At 44.0% G+C, this 25,023-nt stretch overlaps 1 protein-coding gene across 3 annotated transcripts in view; it reads right to left on the bottom strand.

Annotated features, from left to right (window-relative positions):
• Window positions 1-25,023, bottom strand: part of TTC29 (tetratricopeptide repeat domain 29) — a 408,961-nt gene that overhangs the window by 97,954 nt on the left and 285,984 nt on the right. For all 3 annotated transcript variants that reach the window (XM_075335612.1, XM_075335622.1, XM_075335630.1), the window contains one exon: window positions 2,874-2,997. In XM_075335612.1, coding sequence (XP_075191727.1) covers window positions 2,874-2,997 — 124 coding nt within the window. The remainder of the gene's footprint in view (window positions 1-2,873; window positions 2,998-25,023) is intronic.

Below are 25,023 nucleotides of genomic sequence, written 5' to 3'. Positions count from 1 at the left end.
CGCAGGAAAAATGCATGCTAATCAAAAGTGGTGCATTTTACCTGCCTTTTACCTGCGTTTTTGCTAGCAAAAACGCAGGTGATTTGTCAGGAAGTGAGGTCAGGCAAGTGGTCCCGTCCCGTCCTCCATGTGTTCCCCGAAGTACCGCTGTCCCCAGGGGAGATGATATGGAGGACGGGGACTATCAGCAGCGGCAGCGAGAGGGGGATGGACATTGGCAGCTGAAAACATTGATTTTTATCTCTCTCTGCTGCCGCCGCTGATAGTCCCGTCCTCCACGTGTTCCCCGAAGTACCACTGTCCCCAGCGTGCACGCACAGGGGAGATGATGTGGAGGACGGGACTATCAGCAGCGGCGGCAGCGAGAGGGAAATATCAATGTTTTCAGCTGCCAACGTCCATCCCCCTCTCGCTGCCGCCGCTGATAGTCCCGTCCTCCACGTGTTCCCCGAAGTACCGCTGTCCCCAGCGTGCACTCACAGGGGAGATGATGGACCCCTCTCACTGCCACCGCCGCCGCCGCTGAAAGTCCCGTCCTCCACGCTCCTGCCGGCTGGCTCCACGCTCCTGCCGGCTGGCTCCACGCTCCTGCCGGCTGGCTCCACGCTCCTGCCGGCTGGCTCCACGCTCCTGTCGGCTCCACGCAGTAGCGCGATCAGCTGAGCTGTCACTGAGGTTACTCGCGGTCACCGCTGGATGCAGCGGTGGCCGCGGGTAACCTCAGTGACAGCTCAGGCTGATCGCGCGGCTGTCTTCATTAGCTGCATGGAGGTGACCGGAGCGGCGGTGTCTGCTGCTTCTCCGGTCACCTGCATGCAGCAGCGCTGGATGCGACGCTGGAGCATGCTGGATTACGCCGGACATGGAGGCTTTGTCGGGGTTAATAAATTGGTAATGAGGGAATGTGTTTGTGTTTATTATTTCTAATAAAGGATTTTTCGGGTGTGTATTTATTTTACTGTAATTTACAGATTAATCATGGAAGGAATCTCGTGGAGACGCCTGACATGATTAATCTAGGATTTAGTGGCAGCTATGGGCTGCCAATAACTCCTTATTACCCCGATTTGCCAACGCACCAGGGCAAATCGGGAAGAGCCGGGTACAGTCCCAGAACTGTCGCATCTAATGTATGCGGCAATTCTGGGCGGCTGTTGGCTGATATTGTTAGGGTGGGGGGCTCCCCATAACGTGGAGCTCCCCATCCTGAGAATACCAGCCTTCAGCCGTATGGCTTTATCTGGCTGGCATTAAAATTGGGGGGACCGCACGCCAGTTTTTTTTAATTATTTATTTATTTCTAATTTTTTTTTTTTCAATTCAACAAGCTTTATGGGCTTGTTTGAACTGAAAAATACATGAAACAATTGTTGACAAAACTGCAGCCAAAAACGCACCAAAAAAGCAGCAAAACTGCACCAAAAAAGCACCTACATTTTTTGTGACATTTCCAGGCTCTCTCTGACAAGGTGCAGTTTTGGCTGCAGTTTGTGAACACGAAAAAGAAGCAGCGTGCGCATGTAGCCTAATGGGACTTTGGTACGTCAGCTAGGTTAGTGCTCTGTGGCTTCTGAATAGGACCTTTTTGAATCTCTAACTTTCCACGATCCCTGGCATGGCTTTTGAATAGCCACGCTGGCATGAAGTAATCTGTCTGTCATGGTGTAATGACGTTGTGCCAGCTCGGCTAATCAAAAGCTATGCAAGGGATCCCGAAAAGTAAGACATTTGTAAAGCTCCCATCTATAGACCAGAGACTACTGACCCAGTTGATGAACCTTAGCTCTGCAAATCAATTTACCCCTCTCTCATCTCCAGGTCACTTTTACTCCACAATGAACACCATAAATAAAAACAAAGTACAAAAACAATATCAAACTTGCGAAAGACAAATATAAAAGATAAGGCTTTTGGATGAAGAAAAATAAAGAAATGAAAGTACAAAAAATTAAAATTGCACATTTCATTCCTTTATTCATTTTTAGATAACTAATTTTGCAGCCTGATTCGAGTTTCCAATTTTCCGGTTATGGAAACGTCTTTCCCAGCAGTACAGCCTGGATGGGAGGCCTGCGTGCTTCATTAGCCAGATTTCAGCACAGCTTCTATCCTGCACCTGCTGAATTTCCTCTGCTTACCTCCTTATCCACAGCTTGGTTTCTATGCCTTCTTTGAAATGTACAGATTTTCCTCTCTCTACACTGGAGCACTGTGTATTCGCTTTACCATCAGTGTTGCATTACTGTTTATTTATACACGAAAAAAGAAAAATTGCAGTTGATCCTGATCCATGACTCGACCAAACACAAAGATACCTTTTTATATTTTTTTGCAGATACTGAGTTCTCAAAAAACATGGTCAAGTGAACAGCTCCATAGAGTAAAATGGTAAATGGAAAAACATGGATAAAACGCGTACATGAATAACAGAGGTCTAACATTGGAAGGAAGGAGGGAGAGGGCAGAACGCGGCGACGATTTGTATCAGCATTACAAAGCATTCAGTGCACTTATAGACACCTTTCAGCAGCAAAATTATAGAATTTTTTTTAATGAAGAGTATTTACAAAGGGTATTAATTTTACCTTTTAAGAAGTAAACAATAAAAAAAAATCCTGTATGAAGATGTACATAGAATTTAAATAACACAATTCAGTTGGGTAACAATATGGCTGATCAAATCCATGCACTAGTAAATGACTAGGGCACACTTCAACAACAACCCTTTAGGGTACCGGAGAGAGCAACCTGAAGCAAAGTGATTTTCTCAGTAGGTGAGAAGACGGTATGGCTGTACATATGTTTAAATAGAACAACCGGATGTACAACTAGAGGAAAATCTTTGAATAACTGAAGAAGCATTCAGTACTCACCCGTGCATTAAAAATGTCTCCAAGGCACATACAAGTCTCTGCAAGGCTTTTGCTTAAATTACTGGTTTTGGCAACTTCTATAAAATTTTCCAAATACTGAATGCTTTCAACAATTTTTCCTTGGCTGAAAGAGAGAGATCCATTATTTTAAAGATGCTATACTTTGTGTACGTGAAAGTAGCCAGTCATATTTCTATACAGATATCTAAGCTAATGTATCAACAGTACTAGGTAAAAGTTTGGACACACCTGTTTGTGCAATAGTTATCCTTGTTCTCATTGGAATGTGCATATCATAGATTCAGACTGAAGGCAGCAAAACCACAAGATGACACAAGATGAAAACAAGGAATAAAGAAACAACCCAGAATATGTGTTATACCTTAGATTTCTCAGAGAACTTACCTTTTACCGTATATTTACATAACATCTTTTAGACATCACATACCCATGTAGTTCTTAAACAAAATACGACAATATTTTACCTGAGGTGTCTATTGTACTTTTCATGGCAGCTTTGTCAATGGCTTTTTTGTAATTTATTTGTTTAATATACAGGGTAGTCCCTAATTCCAAGAGAAGTTACAAAAGCCATTTTAACATTCTTATGCATATGTTTATTCCTTTAGCTTTTAATCAGCAGGTTTCAGGCAGAATCCGCCTACAGTAGACTTAATGTGCATCTACCCTTGTTATAATGACAACTTTATGCATCTTTTTAGAGGACGTAGCCGTTCATCAGAGAGTCACACAGCCGAAGACCAAGGAACCCAACTTCATAGAAATTTGAGTACAAAGAAAATGGACTGTGTCTAAACATGCTTGATAAAGATATGTAATAGGTTGAAATGTAGCTATTCTTATTTGGCAGAATAAAATTGTCTTTTGATATGCTATCACCTGTTTTGAATGCGATCATCTGTGAACTTTACATAAGTTGGCATTTTCTCAAACAACTTAATAAAGGTAGTCACCTAGAATGGCTTTTCAAATCAGGGTTTTGGAGTTCATAAGCCCTCCGACTTGAACTTCGACCCCAACTCCGACTCCACGACTCCGACTCCCTCATGTAGTTGAAACCAGAAGTTTCCATCCACTACCTATAAAGACCAATCTGCCTGTTTTTTCACTATCTGACAGGAAATCATGTTTACCAAATGCCAGATGGGAGAGAGAATGTTTTCAGGCATTTTTATTACTTTCTGCAAATTCAAAAGTTTATATACATTTCATTAGTATTTGGTACCATTGCCCATAAACTGTATGACTTGGGTCAAACATTTTGTATCTCCTTCCACAGGCTTCTCAATAGTTGGTAGGAATTTGGCCACATTCCTCATGACAGAAATGGTGTAACTGAGCCATGTTTGTAGGTCGCCTTGCTCGCCCCGAATTTTCCACTCTGCTCATAAATTTTCAATAGGATTGAGATAATATATAATATTTGTTCACTTATATAGTGCTATTAATTCCATAGTGCTTTATATACATAAGCAATCAGGGCTTTGTGATGGCCACTCCAAAACATTCACTTTGTTATCCTTAAGCCACTATGTAACCAGTTTCGCAGTATGCTTCAGGTCATTGTCCATTTGGAAGACCCATTTTCACCAAAGCTTTAAGTTCCTGGCTGATATCTTGAGATGTTGCTTTAGTATTGCCACATAATCTTCTTTCCTCATGATGCCATCTATTTTGTTTAGTACTCCAGTTCCTCCTCCAGCAAAACAATCACACAACATGATGCTGCCGTGCTTCACAGTTGGCATGGAGTTCTTAGTCTTCAAAGCATCTCCCTTTTTTCTCCAAACGTAACGATGGTTATTATGATCAAACCGTGCAATTTTAGTTTCATCAAACCACATGATGTCTCCAAAATTTAAGGTTTTTGTTCCTGTGCGCATTTGCAAACATTTATCTGTCTTTTTTATGTTTCTTTTGGCGTAATGGCTTTTTCCTGGCAGAGTGGCCTTTCAGCCCATGTTGATACAGCACTCGTTTCAGTGTGGATAATGATACAATCTTACCAGCTTCTGCCAGCATCTTCACAAGGTCTTTTGCTTTTATTCTTGGGTTGATATACACATGTCTGACCAAAGTACGTTCATCTCTGGTACACAGAACCCATCTCCTTCCTGAGCGGTTTGCTGGCTGGACATTCCCATCTTGTTTGTATTTGCGTCTAATTGTTTGTACAGATGAACGAGGCACCTTCAGGTATTTGGAAATTGAACTCAAGAATGAACCAGACTTGTGCAAGTCCACAATTCGCTTCCTGTGATCTTAGCTGATTTCTTTTGACTTTCCTATGATGCTACACAAAGAAGCAATGTGTTTCAGGTGTGCATTAAAATACATCCACAGGAGTGTCTCCAATTAACTTCGATGTTGCCAATAAACCTATCAGAACCTTCCACAGACATGACATCATCATATGGGCTTTCAACAATTTGTCTAAAGGCATAGTACTCTTAGTGTATGTAAACCTTTGACTATGCAGAAAGGAATAAAAATGCCTTCAAACATTCTCTCTCATTATTCTGGCATTTGGCAAATATGAATAATTTTGGTTCCTATTTGACCTAAAACGGGAAAGGTTTATTCTGATTTCATGTCAGATAACGAGAAACTTCCAAATGTGTTTCTATAGATAATGTATGTAAACCTCTGGTTTCAACTGTACATGACTCATGTTTGTGTTAAATGTAATGTAGTCAAATGGTAACATCACTACTTATATCATGTAGCTGAAGTGCAGCACAGATTCATCTCAACTAAAAGCTGAGATCCTCAGATCAGGAACAGAACAGACATTTATAGGACATTTCATAACTTTCACAAATTCTTATGAAAAAATATTCATCACATACTGCATTCAACCGCTGTTCCCAATTTATTATATACTGTATATTTCATTTTATAAGACGCACCGGATTATAAAGCCTGCTTTACACAGTATGATCTATCGTGCAATTTCATGATCGATCGTAACCGCCTCCGTCGTTTGTGCGTCACGGGCAATTAGTTGCCCGTGGCGCACAAAGTCGTTACCCCCCGTCACACGCACTTACCTGCTGTGCGATGTCACTGTGGGCGGCGAACATCCTCTTTCTGAAGTGGGAGGGAAGTTCGGCGTCACAGCGATGTCACACAGCGGCCGGCCAATAGAAGCGGAGGGGCAGAGATGAGCGGGACGTAAACATCCCGCCCACCTCCTTCCTTCCGCATAGCCGGCGGGTGCCGCGGGATGGAGGTAAGCTGCTGTTCATCGTTCCCGGGGTGTCACACGGAGCGGCGTGAACGATGAGCAACCGGCGCCATTTTAATTAAACAAGATTATGAAACCGAGCGACGAGTACACGACTCACGATTTGTGAGCGATACTGCGTTGCTCGGAGGTGTCACACAGCCCGACGTCGCAAGCGATGCCAGATGTGCGTCACAAAAACCGTGACCCCTGACGATCTATCGCACGATAGATCGTCTCGTGTAAAGCACCCTTAAGATGCACCCCAAATTTAGAGGTAAAAAAAGGTAAAGATATAAAAAAAAATGGGATCCGTCTTATACTCTGGTGTTGTCTTACCAATGGGGGGCAGCAGTGGTGGTGAAGTGGGTCACAGGAGCCAGAGGTTGTGCTGGCAGCGATCGTCAGTGGTGGCAGCGGCGGGTCAGTAGTGAAAGCTACGGTGACGGCTCAGTACTAGCAGCGGCGGTGACAGCTCAGTGGTGGCAGCGGCGGTCACAGCTCAGTGGTGGCAGCAGCGGTGACAGCTCAGTGGTGGCAGCGGTGGTGACAGCTCAGTGGTGGCAGCGGTGGTGACAGCTCAGTGGTGGCAGCGGCAGCGACGGCTCAGTGGTGGAGCAGGCCGGTGCGGTGTGTCCCAGTGTGTTCGCAGTCCTGGTTCAAGTGATGGCGCCCGGAGCGGCGCATGCATAGATGGAGCTCTCATACAAGGGCTCCATCTGTGCACGTGCTGACTCATGGAGTGGCGCTTGCGTAGATGGAGATCTCATCCAAGAGCTCCATCTGCGCATATGCTGACACCCGGCGATATCATTTGAAACCGGGACCGCGGACACACTGAGACACCAGCCGCACAGCCACCGCAGTCCGCACAGCCGCACGCACTGGGTTGCAGCCAGCAGGCCACCCGCCCACCCGCACAAAGAAGCTTCTGGCTGCTGGGACAGAGAGGTAGCCGGCACCGACAGCCAGCCGGCCACACGCAGGCACCCGGCTGTCCGCACAGATAGCCCCACCGGTAGGCTATATTGGGATTTTAAGATGCACCCCTCATTTTCCTCCCAATATTTTGGGAGGAAACGTGCGTCTTATAATCCGAAAAATACGGTATTTTAGGAGTCATAGTTGGTCCATTTTATACTAACTAAAACTCCGACTCCGACCCCACCGAAATGGATACTGACTCCGAGTCCATGGCTCCGAATCCACAGCCCTGTTTTCAACAGTCTTGAAGGTGCTCCAAGGGGTGTTGAGCACTTGCTGGCTGCTTTGCACACATGATTACAATTTGTTTTCAACCATCTCAATTGGGATGATGTCAGGTGAATGTGGAGGCTATGTCCTCTGATGCAGCTCTCCATCCCTCTCCTACTTGGTCACATAGCTCATACATAACCTAGAGTTGTGTTTTAGGTCACTTTCCTGTTGCAACACAAATGATGGTCCCAATAAATGCAAACCAGATGGGACGGCACCTTATTGTGGAATACTGTTCTAGCCATGCTGGGCAGGGGTGGATTAAGGGTAACCAGGGCCCCGGGCTGTTCAGGATCTGTGGGCCCCCCCATCCCTACACATGGGTCATATGACGGATCCATCATCATACACCTGAAACAGATCATTTCTAAAAAATAGTTGCCGAAACTTTAACCTTAAAAACATCCACTAATCTAATAAATATACCCTTCAGTTTATAAAAAAAAAACCAATAAGGCAGAATATTGAACAGTCCAGCTGTAAACAAGACTACTGCCCAAAAAAAATAAATAAAAAAAAACAAAAACTGAGCAAAAACATCCTGTGTGAACATAGTTTAACAAATACTGAAGTAAAATACTAACCAAATACTTGTGTGCACTAGGCCTTACAGCTACAGAGGTAAAAACTCACCAAATACTGAACGCAGCGTGTTTTTTTTTTCTGCGGCAAAATCTAAGCAAAAGCTACAGCTTGTTATTAGCATGTATTTACATTAAACCAATGGAAAAAAACTGCAAAACCGCCCTATATGAACATAGCTTAACAAATACGGTAACAAAAACTGTAATACTGAACATGTGCATGGGGCCTTGGGGCATGTGCACACGCTGAGTAGTTGGTGAGTTCATTACCTCATTATTTGTAAGGCAGTGTGTGCACGTTCAGCATTTAGTGACTTTTCTACCTCCGTATTTGTAAAAAATACTGAGGTAAAAAACCTCACCAAATACTCAATGTGTGCACATGGCGTTATTGTAGTAGTGAAAATATACAGTATATGGGGTATGGGATTGGTGTGGGCAGATGTCCCTGCCCTGCACTCTGTGTGTGCCCCTCCATTATATCCACTACATACATCATGACACATGAAGAATATCCTGATGGAGAGGCACACACAGTATGTGGAGTCAGACGTTGAAAATATCCAAGATACAGTGTGGGCCAGTGGGGCACAGTGTGCTGGGGTGTGTCACCCATGTAGTTTCAATCCTCCATTCCCAATCTATACATACACAGTGGATGTATTGGGAATGGAGACTTGAAACTACATAGATCAGATGCCCCAGAACACTTTGATAGAAGACACCCTCGTCCCCCCTCCTTTCACATAGTGTGCTGCCATTGCCCCCCCTTTCACATAGTGTGCTGCCATTGCCCCCCCCTTTCACATAGCGTGCCGACATTGCCCCCCCTTTCACATAGAGTGCCGCCATTGCCTGCTGCTAGTGAACAGATCGGCAGGCACCTCCATAGAACAGGTCACCGGTCCGTCTCCACTCTTAAGGGTATGTGCGCACGTTGCTTTTTACCTGCTTTTTACCTGCTTTTTTGCTGCTTTTTCTTCTGCGCTGTTTAATGCCAAAATGGATGTGTTCTTCTATTCAAGCAAAGTCTATGGGAATTTGGGTTTCTTGTTCATACTATGTTGTTCAAAATGCTGCCTTTTTGTGGCAGAACTTTGGTCAAAAACTCAGCTTTGCAGTGCAAAACCCAAATGGCAAAAACAATTGACATGTTGCTTCTTTGAAAAGCTGAGTTTTTGACCAAAGTTTTGCCTCAAAAAGGCAGCATTTTGAACAACATAGTGTGAACTAGAAACCCAAATTCCCATAGACTTTGCTTGAATAGAAGAACACATCCATTTTGGCATTAAACAGCGCAGAAGAAAAAGCAGCAAAAAAGCAGGTAAAAAGCAGGTAAAAAGCAACGTGCGCACATACCCTAAGACTGCTGGACTCCAGTGTGGCCTCCAGAAGTGCCATCTGCCATCCCCATTACAGAGGACGCTCCTCTTCGGCAGACAGGAGGCCGGGACTCCCTCAGCCGCGCCATACCCTGTATGTTGCTCGTACGTCCTGCCCAAGGCTGCCACCAGGAATTTTAGAGCCCCATACTGCCAACATTTTTGGGGCCCCTTCAGACTCCGCCTCTGCCACAGCTCCGCCTCTACCCCTTGAAACTTCGGCAATAGAAAAAAGTTGTTTCCAGCATCACATCCAAGAAATTAGGTTAAAAAAATCTATTTTATTCCATAAGGTTAAAACCAACACTAGGTTGGAGGGACGTCCACGAAGTATAAAACAAAGTCTTACGCATTTCAAACCTAAAAGAGGTTCTTAGTCTTAGACATATCCTGCTGGATTTGCACAAGTAAGTTATGGAATAAAATTGTTTTTTACCCTTATTTCTTAAATGTGATGTTGGAAACAACTTTTTTCTATTGCCGGACTTTGCCTTTGAACATGGAGCTGCCCTCCTCGCACCGTCCCCCAGAGAAAGGACCCAGGTGATGTATTTACCGGGTGAGCTGAGATCCTCCTGTTGATACTTACCTCCAACCTTCCACAGTCCCTCCATCACTGGAAGATCTCCAATTCTGCAAACAGTCCTCATCAATCAAACATTAACCGCTAGTCATCATTCTGACAGTCCGAAAAAAGCTGCCTACACTGTTTTTCAGAACATCAAAATGACAAGCCCAAGACAGAATCGTTAGCCATATGCGTATATCTAATATATAAAGATGTGTGTATATATGTGTGTGTGTGCACGTGTGTGTGTCGGCTAAAGGAATCCGCACCATCACATTTACAGTCACGATATTTTGCACAGACACAATATTTGACTCAGGGAATGTCATAGACTACGTTTTGAGGGGAAAATTTAACCCCGTGCTTTACAGTTATTTGCAAAAAAATCTTCTTACATTAAAGTCAATGGAGCTGTGATTGGTTGCTATAGGCAACAAAAGACATTCTTAGTATAAGAAGCTTATGTGTGAGGTAATATGATTTCTGTGGAAAAGCAGATAGAGACTGACATAGAGACAAAGAGAGAGAGAGGCAGAGAAAGAGACAGCCAGCCAGGGAGATAAAGAGACAGCCAGCCAGAGAGAGAAAGAGAAAGCCAGGGAGAGAAAGAGACAACCAGAAAGCCAGGGAGAGAAAGAGACAGCCAGCCAGAAAGAAAAAGAAACAGACAGCCAGAGAGAGAAAGAGACAGCCAGCCAGAGAGAGAAAGAGACAGCCAGGGAGAGAAAGAGACAGCCAGGGAGAGAAAGAGACAGCCAGCCAGAGAGAGAAAGAGACAGCCAGAGAGAGAAAGAGACAGCCAGCCAAGGAGAGATAGAGACAGCCAGCCAGGGAGAGAAAGAGACAGCCAGCCAGAGAGAGAAAGAGACAGCCAACCAGAGAGAGAAAGAGACAGCCAGCCAGGGAGAGAAAGAGAAAGCCAGAGAGTGAAAGAGACAGAAAGCCAGAGAGAGAAAAAGACAGCTAGCCAGGGAGAGAAAGAGACAGCCAGCCAGGGAGAGAAAGAGACAGCCAGCTAGGGAGAGAAAGAGACAGCCAGCTAGGGAGAGAAAGAGACAGCCAGCCAGGGAGAGAAAGAGACAGCCAGCCAGCCATGGAGAGAAAGCGATAGCTAGCCAGGGAGAGAAAGAGACAGCCAGACAGCCAGGGAAAGAAAGACAGCCAGCCAGGGAGAGAAAGAGACAGCCAGCCAGACAGAAAAAAAGCCAGCCAGGGAGAGAAAGAGACAGACAGCCAGGGAGAGAAAGAGACAGACAGCCAGGGAGAGAAGAGACAGCCAGCCAGAGAGAGAAAGAACCAGCCAGCCAGAGAGAGAAAGAGCCAGCCAGCCAGGGAGAGAAAGAGAAAGCCAGAGAGTGAAAGAGACAGAAAGCCAGAGAGTGAAAGAGACAGCCAGCCAGGGAGAGAAAAAGACAGCCAGCCAGGGAGAGAAAGAAACATCCAGGGAGAGAAAGACAGCCAGCCAGGGAGAGAAAGAGACAGCCAGCCAGGGACAGAAAGAGACAGACAGCCAGCCATGGAGAGAAAAAGACAGCCAGCCAGGGAGAAAAAGAGACAGCCAGCCAGGGAGAGAGAGAGAGACATCCAGCCAGGGAGAGAAAGAGACAGCCAGCCAGGGAGAGAAAGAGACAGCTAGCCAGGGAGAGAAAGAGACAGCCAACCAGGGAGAGAAGCCAGCCAGCCAGCCAGGGAGAGAAAGAGACAGCCAGCTAGCCAGGGAGAGAAAGAGACAGCTAGCCAGGGAGAGAAAGAGACAGCCAGCCAGGGAGAGAAAGAGACAGACAGCCAGGGAGAGAAAGAGACAGCCAACCAGGGAGAGAAAGAGACAGCCAGCCAGGGAGAGAAAGAGACGGCCATCCAGAGAGAGAAAGAGACAGCCAACCAGAGAGAGAAAGAGACAGCCAGCCAGAGAGAGAAAGAGACAGCCAGCCAGAGAGAGAAAGAGCCAGCCAGCCAGGGAGAGAAAGAGAAAGTCAGAGAGTGAAAGAGACAGAAAGCCAGAGAGTGAAAGAGACAGCCAGCCAGGGAGAGAAAAAGACAGCCAGCCAGGGAGAGAAAGAAACAGCCAGCCAGGGATAGAAAGAGACATCCAGGGAGAGAAAGACAGCCAGCCAGGGAGAGAAAGAGACAGCCAGCCAGCCAGGGAGAGAAAAAGACAGCCAGCCAGGGAGAGAAAGAGACAGCTAGCCAGGGACAGAAAGAGACAGCCAGCCAGCCAGAGAGAGAAAGAGACAGCCAGCCAGAGAGAGAAAGAGACAGCCAGCCAGAGAGAGAAAGAGCCAGCCAGCCAGGGAGAGAAAGAGAAAGTCAGAGAGTGAAAGAGACAGAAAGCCAGAGAGTGAAAGAGACAGCCAGCCAGGGAGAGAAAAAGACAGCCAGCCAGGGAGAGAAAGAAACAGCCAGCCAGGGATAGAAAGAGACATCCAGGGAGAGAAAGACAGCCAGCCAGGGAGAGAAAGAGACAGCCAGCCAGCCAGGGAGAGAAAAAGACAGCCAGCCAGGGAGAGAAAAAGACAGCCAGCCAGGGAGAGAAAAAGACAGCCAGCCAGGGAGAGAAAGAGACAGCTAGCCAGGGACAGAAAGAGACAGCCAGCCAGCCAGAGAGAGAAAGAGACAGCCATCCAGAGAGAGAGAGAGACATCCAGCCAGGGAGAGAAAGAGACAGCCAGCCAGCCAGGGAGAGAAAGAGACAGCCAGCTAGCCAGGGAGAGAAAGAGACAGCTAGCCAGGGAGAGAAAGAGACAGCCAGCCAGGGAGAGAAAGAGACAGCCAGCCAGGGAGAGAAAGAGAAAGAGACAGGCAGGTAGAGAAAGAGACAGCCAGCAAGCCAGGGAGAGAAAGAGACAGCCAGCCAGGGAGAGAAAGAGACAGCCAGCCAGGGAGAGAAAGAGACAGCCAGACTACCTGCACATATACACAGCTCTACAACAAGCACGGGGGAAGACACTAGGAGCTGCACGGTGGCTGCAGCAGCTACAGGACCTGCCACATCACCGGTCATGTGATCAGGTGCTTCACCTTCTCAGCCTCCGTTCTGCTCAAGTACATTAATCCCCTGCTATGCCTGCCTTGATCAAATAGATTAGTGCAGGAAGAGAGAGGGCTGCTCTCTATGAGCGACCCGGGCCCCCTCGTTGCCGTGATGGCGGCCCTGGTCCTGTCGACGTGCTGCAGGGCGGGCGGATGACTCAGCATCTTTAAATGTTTCATGCGGATTATAATGGGGGCAATTTACTGTTCGGAGCATGGGCCCCCTGGAGCCTCGGGCCCCGGGCGGTAGCCCAGATTGCCCTCATTATAATCCGCCTATGAGGCTGGGTATGTGTGCCTTGAATTTGAAATAAACTAAAATTGTCACAAGCAAAACACCACCACACCATCACATCCCCCTTCAAGCTTGATCATGTGCACCACACATTTAAATCATTTGCTCACCTTTTCTGCAGCTCACAAAGACATGGTGGTTATTTCCACAAAAGATCAAATTTTGACTCATCAGAACAGTGTGCAGATTTCCACTTATCTAATGTTAAGTCTTTGTGTTGAATGGCCCAAACAAACGTCTTCTTATACACCAAGTGCAGAATTATTAGGCACGTTGTATTTTAGAGCATTTTTTTTTTATTGATCAACAACTATGTTCTCAACCAACCCAAAAGACTCAGAAATATTAAAGCTTAATATTTTTGGAAGTTGGAGTGGGATTTCTTAGGAGGATATCTGTTTTTGCGGGTAACTATTACTGTGCAGAATTATTAGGCAACTTAATAAAAACCAAATAAAGTCCCATCTCACTTGCTTATTTTCACCAGCTAAACCAATATAGCTGCACACAATTTAGAAATAAACATTTCTGACATGCAAAAACAAAACCGCAAAAATTAGTGACCAATATAGCCACCTTTCTTTATGATGACACTCAACAGCCTACCATCCATAGATTGTGTCAGTTGCTTGATCTGTTTACGATCAACATTACGTGCAGCAGCCACCACAGCCTCCCAGACACTGTTCCGAGAGGTGTACTGTTTTTCGTCCCTTTAGATCTCACATTTTATGAGGAACCACAGGTTCTCTATAGGATACAGACCAGGTGAACAAGGGGGCCATGTCATTATTTTTTCATCTTTTAGACCTTTACTGGCCAGCCACGCTGTGGAGTAGTTGGATGCATGTGATGGAGCATTGTCCTGCATGAAAATCATGCTTTTCTTGAACGATACAGACTACTTCCTGTACCACTGAAGAAGCTTGAAGAAGTTGTCTTCCAGAAACTGGCAGTAGGTCTGGGAGTTGAGCTTCACTCCATCCTCAACCCGAAAAGGTCCCACAAGTTCATCTTTGATGATACCAGCCCATACCTGTACCGCACCTCCACCTTGCTGACGTCTGAGTCGGAGTGGAGCTCTCTGCCCTTCACTGATCCAGCCTCTGGCCCATCCATCTGGCCCATCAAGAGTCACTCTCATTTCATCAGTCCATAAAACCTTTGAAAAAATCAGTCTTAAGATATTTCTTGGCCCAGTCTTGACATTTTAGCTTATGTTTCTTGTTCAAAAGTGGTCGTTTTCCAGCCTTCCTTACCTTGGCCATGTCCCTGAGTATGGCACACCTTGTGATTTTTGATACTCCAGTAACGTTGCAGCTCTGAAATATGGCCAAACTGGTGGCAAATGGCACCTTGGCAGCTTCATGCTTGATTTTCCTCAATTCTTGGGCAGTTATTTTGCGCCTTTTTTGCCCAACACGCTTCTTGCGACCCTGTTGGCTATTTGCCATGAAACGCTTGATTGTTCGATGATCACGCTTCAAAAGTTTGGCAGTTTCAAGACTGCTGCATCCCTCTGCAAGACATCTCACAATTTTGGACTTTTCAGAGCCCGTCAAATCTCTCTTCTGACCCCTTTTGCCAAAGGAAAGGAAGTTGCCTAAGAATGAAGCCCACCTTATATAGGCTTTTGATGTCATTACACCACCCCCTCCTCATTACAGAGATGCACATCACCTGATTCACTTAATTGGTAGTTGGCTGTCAAGCCTAAACACTTTGGAGTAGAACAACATGTATAAAAAGTATCATGTGATCAAAATACTAATTTGCCTAATAATTCTGCACACAGTGTATACGGTCTTCAGTAATGGTATCACTGCATCAATTTGACCTTAATCTCTTCATCTCTGGGCAATTTTCCATTTTTCCGCCTCTTTGTCAAAGAGCCATAATTTTTTTATTTTTCCATCAATATAGCCATATGAGGGTTTGTTTTCTGCAGGATGAGTTGTACTTTTGAACGACACTACTTATTCTGCCCTATATCCACCATTTACTATGTTAACTATTTTGAATAACTGACCTGGCATTATGAATCCCCAAGTCAGTACAAGTTCATAGATACCAAACACGTATAGTTTTACTTTGACTAAGTTGTAAATAAAATTCAGAAGTTTGCTTAAAAAAAAAAAGAAAAAAAAGAATTGTGCTTTTGCTGCCATTTTCCGAAATCCATAGTATTCTTATTTTTTCAGAATTTGGCGCTCGGCTCTCTAATGGCTTAATTTTTGTGTCTTGAGCTGGCATTTTTATTTATACCATTTTTGGGTAGATGAGACTTTTTGATCACCTGTGATTGCATTTTAATGCACTGTTGCAGCAACAAAACAAAATATAATTTTGGCGTTTGGATTTTTTTGTCTCTACACCGCATACGGATTAGAATAATTTATTTTATATTTTGATAGATCTGACATTTCTGAACTCGGTGATATCAAATATAGTTTTTTTTTGTTTGTTTTATTTTGAATGGGGAAAATGGGGGGGGGTGATTTGAACTTTTTATTTTTTTTATTTTCATAAAACTCTTTTTTTTTTACTCTTTTCATTGATTTTACTATGGTTAAACTATTTGATTGCATCTGCTGATCAGAGCGATGCTTCAGCATCACTCTGATCAGCAGAAATGCTGTGTTCCTGTGAGTGTCGGTGCTCTGCCAGCATTCACAGGAAGTGAGTCATCGCAGCAACATAACATAACACACAGAGCCATAACAATCCATTGGCACCCCGTGATGTGGGAAACGGAGTTTGTCAGCGTGATCTATGGGGCTAAAAAGAGCATAGCTCTGAACAGCAGAGGCAATTGGATAGTACAGGCTTCAAGTCAAATAAGGGGACTAGTAAAATTGATTAAAAAAAAAATGTAAAACAAGTTTTAAAAAATATGAAAAATTTTAAAAACTAAAAGTTCAAATCACCCCCTTTTGCGCCTTTGAAAATAAAACAATAAAAAAAACCACGCATTCGATCTCTCAAAATACAAAATCAGTTAATCTGATCGGTACACTGCGTAGCAAGAAAAAAAAATGAAAAAGGCAGTTTTACAGTACGTTTTTTTTGTTCGTTGCAACATTGCATTAAAATGCAATAACAGACGATCAAAACATCGCTACTAATCAAAAATTGTATAATTTAAAATTCAAAGAGAAGGAGCCAGCACGATTTCTATACTGTATTTGTTGATAAATTAGAGATTTTTGGCAAAACATTGGAATATTTTGAGCCACCCCGCCAACGTCACGGCAAATCCCATGGGGCAGTCCTACACTAAATATTATAATTTTGTTTGGGGTGCCATATGGCCTCACACATCAAATGCAGAACTGCTTGAGGCAGCACTTACCTGGTGCTTTTCATTCCTGTACCTGTGAATTAGAGATTGCCTGGGCCTGTCCCGCCCACAGCTGTGACTCAGTCACAGGTATGGGAATGAAAAGCACCAGGTAAGTGCTGCCTCAAGCAGTTCTGCATTTGATGTGTGAGGCCATATGGCACCCCAAACAAAATATAATATTTAGTGTAGGACTGCCCCATGGGATTTGCCGTGACGTTGGCGGGGTGGCTCAAAATATTGCAATGTTTTGCCAAAAATCTCTAATTTATCAACAAATACAGTATAGAAATCGTGCTGGCTCCTTCTCTTTGAATAATTTAAAATGCCAACTCAAAACGCAAAAAATAAGCTGTCGCTGAACCCCAGATCCTGAAAAATAGTGACAAAAGCACCATTATTTTTTTTTACAAATTTCTGAATTTTTTTTCACCACTTAGATAAAAGTAAAACTATCCATGTTTGGTATCTACAAACTCATACTGACCTGGGGAATCACATTGCCAAGTCAGTTTTAGTATATAGTACATGGTAAATAAAAAGAAACCCAAACTATTGTGCAGTTGCACATTTTTTACAATTTATCCGCACTTAGAATTTTTTTCCAGTATACCATATATATGGGGCAGAATGAATAGAGTCATTGAAAGGTACAACTCGTCCCACAAAAAATAAGGCCTCATATGTCTATATTGACAGAAAAATAAAAAAGTTATGACTCTTGGAAAAAGGGAAAGAAAAAAATAAAACGGAAAATCGCCCGATGGTAAAGGGGTTAAAGGCCTTCTCGCAGTTTTCTCCAGACAGGTGATGGTGAGATATCTATTACTTGATGTCTGTACATGAGGGCTGATATCTGAGGTGCTGTCAGTTTGTGTTTTCTGAGGTTAGCAATGTTACAAAAGTAAGCTCTGTAGTAGGGGTCTGCCGACGGGCTGCTCGGTTCCGGATCCGCAGTGGCTCGAGGGGGTCTCCGGACCCGAGGCGGGGTCGCGCGGCCTCTCGAAATTAAAAAGGGGGTTTGAAAGGGTGGATTGGATAGTGTTCGTGACGCCACCCACGGGTCGTGGTAAAATAGGATACCACCACTGCTGCATTTAGGAGAGAGGGAGAGCGCCCGGGAGCGATGGGATGGCAGCTGGTGATGTTAACCCCTCCGTGGGCAGGGGAAGGTGTCCTGGGGCTCAGTGATGGTAGGCTGGCGACCCGTTGGAAGCAAAGGGGCACAACGTACTCATACAGTCCAGAGATGCTGACACTGACACCAGGTAAACCAAAGTCTTGAACGCCCTGCCGCTTTAAGTCGAACAGGCTGGGTCCGTGCCCTTTTGGCGTTGATAGTTGGTCTGAAGCCTTGTCCCTTGGCACTGTGTTTACATTTGGTGGATCCCTTTCACCTAAAACTATTCGGATCCCGCTCACCTGCGTGGCTAGCAGAGTGAGCTTGCTCTCAGGGTTCATGCTTGGGATTTTCTGGACGGTTCTGGGAAATCCTATCCCTCTTGTTGCACTAGTACCCCGATTTTGGAGAGGGTGGAGAGCGGTTCATGAAGATTCCGTCCTCGTCGGGTGAATTACTGGGCTGCATAAAGCTACTTCCCAGACTAGGGTCCGCATACCCCGTCGTGCCCTGGCCCTTGCCCAGTTGTAGCACAAGGCCGCCGAACTGCCCTCCGTGGCAGTACCGTGCTCCTTTCCACTACCCCCTCGACTGGGGTTCCAGCTCCTTCCAGGCCAGGCCAACGTCTGGCATCTAGGATGGGTACAAGAGCCCAGCTCCGCAGTGTGACCTTTCCTGTCAGTGCTCACTGACACTCTCTGACTACAACTAACACTTCTGACCCTCCTTCTACCATCCCTCATCTGGGCTGCCCTATTCCCTGCAGGCTGCCCAATGGGTGTCTGGTGGGTGTGGTGCAGAGTGTTCCTCAGGATTTGTGTATACCTGCTCTTAGCAACACCAAAGGGACAGGACCCGTAACCAAGAAGGAGCGGGTACCATGCAGAAGGGCAAATTGCACGGCACCCTTGTGACGACCTGATAGGCCAGGGCGTCACAGGGGTAATTCTTGGTTTTTCCTGGGGTGGTCCTCATTAGAGCCAATTGCATTATGACTGCAGTTGAAAATACCTTTTAAGACTCTAACAATTTTACGGATTGACCGACCAATTTGTCTTAAAGTAATCATAGATTGTCATTTCTGCTTACGTAGTTGAGTGGTTCATGCATAGTCCGGCTTAGAACAGCTGTGGAGTAGGGCTCAGAACTGAATTGAACTGTAAACCAACACTGTCTCCACAAAACACATCTGATGGTCACAATCACTTTATGAAGTGATTTCGGAATTGATTTCTAAATTATATTTTGATTAGGCATACCTGTTCACTTAAAAGCCATTCCAATGACTATGTGATGAAGCTACTTTGGAGGTTGACAAGGGACCTTAAAGCTGTTCTCAGAGTAAGGGTACGGTTCCACTTACACACAGCTTCCGATGTGATTTGCTAATGACCCTCTGCTGCGGTTGTCAGCAAAGGTTCATGCGACTGTGATGCGATCTTGCGATCGTATCACAGCTACAGTGAAGAGGGAGCACTTTCTCCCCATCTTCTCCATTGCTTGCCTCTTCGTATATTGCACTGCACTCGGATTACATGCAAGTGCAGTGCAATGTTGCACACACTCCCATAGACTTGCATGGGAGTTCATGAGCCGAGAATCGCTGCCAAACGCTACATGCTGTGATTCATTCTGCATGCCACTATGGCATGAGAAATCAATTGCAGATGGACACTGCCCCATAGTTTTGCACTGGTGCGAGTGCAGTCCGATGTTTTATCAGATTGTACTCGTCCGTGCAAAACGCAAGTGGAACCGAACCGTAAAGGAGGGATTCTTAAAGGAATGAAATTTAAGCAAGAAATTATAGTTTCACCTATATTCAGTTACATTTGTCTAAGTTGCTGTTGATATCTGATGGATTTTTTTATTATTATAATAAAGATATAATTCATATACTATTCTGGTGGTAATAAGAATATTGAATTGTTGTTTAAGTGTGTATTCTGATCAGTGTTTGTACTCACATCAGAGGTTTATTCAGAACAATACAGCTAAGCTCTGCTCTCCGCCATTGCTGTAGCTTGTCTCTGTGAGCTAAAAAGTGAATAAAAAGCAGAAATTCCCCTCTTTGTGTCATACAGTCTATAAGAATAATCACTGCGGCTCATCTCCTCTTCCCAGCAAACAGTTGATTAGCGATGAGTGAACCCATGGATATTCGGGTTCACCAAACTAGAACGGACTAAAAATACAATCAGGTTTGGCAGCTGGACTTGACCCTGGACGCTGAACCCCATATAAGTCTAAGGGACCCAAACTTATTGGGCTAGGGTAACTGCAAAATAAAGAAAAAAAAGAAAAACCAAAACAGTTATACTTACCGACCTTCCCTGCGGCTATAACACTGCTTCCAGGTTCGATCATTCTCTCATTCATATTCACTGCTTTCCCCTCCCGCCATCAGTCTTCGTGTCTGTGATTGGCTGCAGTTAGACTGCGCCCCCATCAACTGTGACAGCGTCTGTGATTTACTGGAATCACACCTGCTGTCTGGATCCCTATAGTGGTGTAAAAATAAATAAATAGATTGAAAAACATGATGAAAGGTCTACTGTATTTTGACACCCAACACAGATAAAGCCGACAGATACAACCTGCAGCCCTCGCTGTGCGTGTTATCTTGGCTGTGTATCAAAATCCATGCAGCTTTTTTTTAATTTAAATAAATAATTAAAAAAAAAAGAAAGAATGTGCAGTCCCCCCAATTTTGATACACAGCCAAGAGAAAGCCAACAGTTGGGGGCTGGTTTTCTCAGCCTGGGGGGGCCCATGGTTACTGGGCTCCCCCAGTCTAAAAATAGTAGCCTGCAGCCTCCCCAGAATTGTTTCATCCATTAGATGTGACATTTCCGGTGCTTTACCTGGCTCATCCAGATTGCCTTGCAGAGGTGGCAATCGGAATAATATAAGGGGTTAATCATGACTGTGATTTGTCAAAAAATCCCAGCTGTCATGAAATTCAAGGTTAGAAATGGGGAGGGGTCTATGAGACCCCCCCAATTACTAACGCTGTAACTAAAAAGAAATAAACACCAACACACAAAAATCATTAAAAAACCCAAAACATCCTCTTTCTTCAATTTATTAACCCCCAAAACACCAAGGTCCACACCACAAAATCACACGATGATCCCAGCTCTGCTACGTACTGCAGTCAATGCGTGTAGGCATATTAGAGCACATGATCACCCGCTGCGGCTTCAGGCAGACAATGACTGCGCCGTAGCTGAGAGCGGTGATATTACTGAGTTTACCTGCAGTCACAGCTGTAGGTTCCCATGGTAATCCACCTGTGACTGCAGGTAAACTCACCTCAGGTGAACTCATTGAGTTCAATGAGACCTGCATCTCTTGGCAGAAAACAGGGGTTTTTTTGCCAAGAGATGCAGATTTAGTGCTGGAATTTATACATCATATACTGGATTCCCTGGCAAAAAATGCATTAAAATGCGGTGTGGTTTAGATGTGTTTTTTGGCAGGAGATGCAGTTTTGGTGCAGAAATCTGGTGCAGACATTTCAACACCAAATTTGCATCACATTGCAGAAAACCGCACAGCAAGAGTGTTGTTTTTTTTTTTTTGCCAGAAGATACTGATTTGGTACTGAATTTATACACCAAATTCCTGAAGAAGTGTTACAGCCGTGGGGAAGATCGGTAAATATTATCCAGGTGGTCAAACCCAGATAGTAACATGGAAGTCCGTGTTCGGGATCCGTGCATAGACACAAGTATGGAAAGGAATAGACAGAGGGAGACAGAAAACCATGATACACAGCTCTGTAACAAGTGTTTTACCTCACTTCAGAGATTGATTCAGGACAAGATAGCTGTGCTTTGTTGTATAACTTCTTCCATGTTGCTTAAGCTTGTCTGCGTGAGCTAAAAAGTGAATGAAGAGCAGGCACCTCCCTTTCTTTGCTGTGCAGTCCATGGGAGAAATCACTGCAGCTCATCTCCTTTCCCAGCAAACAGAGGGGAAGACCAGTGAAAGTGCGAAATATAAGTCACATAATGGCCAGAAACAGTGATATTCTTCACATACAAGCAAAGGGCACCTTATTCTGAAACGTTATGTGAAAGCACAGTTACCTTATTAAGTACATATTCTGGTTTGTTTCACATGTTTTTTATTCATAGGGTGGGTTACTTCATGGTTTTTCTTCCTTCAGTGTACACATTTCATTAAGAACAAAGGTGCATTCAAACTTTTGACCAGTACTGTTTGAGCATTTTTAAAAAAATCATCATGGCAATAGTTAAAAAAAAAATAATAAATTTGTCCATCGTTAGTAAATAATGTTATGTTGAAGCAGTTTCTCTGATGGAAAAAATAAATCATTTCACTTATTCTATTTTACATTAGCAACTTTAATATATAGATCTTGACGGAGTAATCCTATAGCTGCATATACATTAAATGGAAGTAAACTTGTGACTACAGAACAGGAGAAGGACTTGGGTATTCTCATTACAAATAAGCTGAGCAGCAGCACTCAATGTCAAGAAGCAGCTACTAAAGTAAACAAGATTCTAGGGTGTATAAAAAGAGAGATTAGATCCCGTGATCCCAATGTATTGTTACTAGAGATGAGCGAATACCGCAATATTAGTATTTGCTATACTCATCATGAATACTTTGTAATATTTGGGTGTTTGTTCCGAATAGTGAGTACAATGCAAGTCAATGGGAAATGCGAGTAATTTTCTGCTGGACCCAACAAAGAGGTCTGGGGGCCTGAGGAAAAGGCTGAAATGGAATATTCACTACACCCACTCATTAGGCTCATACATATTCACTGCATCTCCAGACCCCCCAGTGTCCATGGGTTGCAGTCAGACCCACCCCCACAATGAGTGACAGCTGTCTGACTGCACCAATCACAGACGCCAGTGGGCAGGTCTATATCGTACAGTAAAATAAATAAATAATTTAAAAAAAACGGCATGAGGTCTCCCACAATTTTGATACCCAGCCAAGATAAAGCCCCTCAGCTGGGAGTTGGTATTTTCAGACTGGGGAGGCCTATGGTTATTAGGCACTCCCCAGCCTAAAAATATCAGCCAGTGATCGCCTGTAATTGCAGCATCCATTAGATCTGTCAGTCCCGGCACTTTACCCAGCTCTTCTCAATTGCCCTGTTGTGGTGGCAATCGGGGTAATGAGGTAGTTAATGGCAGCCCCCAGCAGCCACTAAGTCCTAGATTAGTAATGGCAGGCGTCAATGAGACACCCCCATCATTAATCTGTAAGTGAAAGTAAACATATTTTTTTTTAAATTATTTATTTGACTGTACGATATAGACCTGGCCACCAGTGCCTGTAATTGGGTGCAGTCAGACAGCTGTCACTCAGCGTGGGGGTGGGTATGACTGCAACCCACTGATGCCGGTGGTCTGGAAAAGCAGTGATATAATTACTTTTTTCTGTTATTGTAAATCATGTATCAGACTTAGAGATACACATCACATAGATTGTTTTTGTTCATTTGCTTCCTAATTGAAAAGTGAAGCAAGTGTTTCTAGTGTTTATTAAAAAAATATGTATTATTTTGCTACTGCAGTGTCTGTAAATACTTCATTTAGCTGAGTTATCTACAAAAGCATTAATAATCTGATAGAGCTCCATCATCCAATTCTGACTAGTGTCTCCGCTCCCCTCTTCCCTTCTTTCAATGTTAGGGTTATCAGCAGCAAGTGGGAGGGGGTTGCACACAGATATCCATATGGAAAGTGGAGAAAGTAGCTCAAAGAAGGCAGCGAAAACAGGAGGAAATTAAATGAAGAAGCTTTGTTGATATGTAAGCTAATGAAGACAGTAGTACTCTGGAACTATGGATACACACAAAGCTCACATTAAGTCTACATTACCGGGAGAAAGAGTGCCTAATGAGACAAATCTGAAACTGTAGTATACAAAAAATACTCCGGCACACTAACAAGAATGATGAGAAATGCAGTACGGTGCTTCAAAATTTTGTCTAGTTATATTAAATACAGAAAGAAGAAAAAAATCGTTAGAACAAAATAACATACATGATTACATCAGAAAGATATGATCAAATACATGATAAACATGACAAGACGGTAATCACTTGGAGATCCCAAGATCATCATCACAATGATGTGAGTAAAATAAAGGATGAGCCTCCTTATGACATAAGATTATAATGTTCCATGGAAGGAACATCTCCTATACGTATTCAATGATTTATCAAAAAAAATTTTTTTACATAGTGTCAAGATTACAGGAGCAAGGTAAGTGCACACATACCTATCAATACAAGGTGTGTTTCGCAAGGAGCACCAAGAATGCAATATTTCTAAGAGAAATCATGGGGTTTCTGAAGGAAAAAATATCTCAGTCAGTGTACACGCAATGACATACTAATAGATAGGACAGACAGTGGTGTATTAATGTGGTACCCAATATACATAAGTAAAATGGGGAGTGTTGTTTGGGGTATACCTGCAACCGCCTTTATCGTATGTGCAGATGTCACCCTTTCACCAGTAGGTGATATAGAAAAACCAGGTGTATGGACACCTGTAAAGAGGAATTATTGACGTAATTAAGTATTCTTAGTAACCAAGAAATGGGGATGGACAAATTAGACAACTTACTACCTTATGTTCATGAGAAGATTATCAAGGATATCAGGTATGGTATGAGAGATACGCAGTATCTATATCACTGTAGGTGATAAGGAGAAAAAGAATTTCATAGGTGATGTACAAAAATACTCATTCTGATAAGAGAGACTTGTTTTGTCTATAGGGGTGCATTCCTGTGTCAAAACAGCATGTGTACCTTCAAGGGTGAGAGTGAGGCTCGGACTGCTCGAGGGACAAGTAAGGGATATGTAGATCCAATAGATGGATAGCTAATTAAGAGGCAAGAGAAAGTGTTGGTAAATCTATCATTAATGTGTCTCTACGGTTGTAAAACACATATGGACCATATTGATTAGTGTCATATAAGACTTCGTATGTGATACATAATGACAATGCTTAACGGCTGAAACATCAGGGTTAATACATCAGAGTGCACATATGAACATACATAAATTATTGCGGGGGAGGGTACATTAAACAAACAGCGCTTGAAGGAACCTTTCTAATCAAAGTCAAAGTACCGCCGGTGTACTCAGACATAAATTGCCACATGCTGCCCCACACCATAGGCTCCACACACTCCATGTGTCCTCCTTGTAACACGACAGGTATGTACTTTCTCTCCCCGTCACCGTGTCCCCCACCCTAAGCCTGTTGCTCATCATTTACCTCCCAATTGTTCCCTCCAGAGCCATTGGCATATATACAAG

Source organism: Anomaloglossus baeobatrachus, chromosome 1 (genome assembly GCF_048569485.1).
Source record: "Anomaloglossus baeobatrachus isolate aAnoBae1 chromosome 1, aAnoBae1.hap1, whole genome shotgun sequence".
NCBI lineage: Eukaryota > Metazoa > Chordata > Amphibia > Anura > Aromobatidae > Anomaloglossus > Anomaloglossus baeobatrachus.
This window is presented reverse-complemented; position numbering and strand designations above follow the sequence as displayed.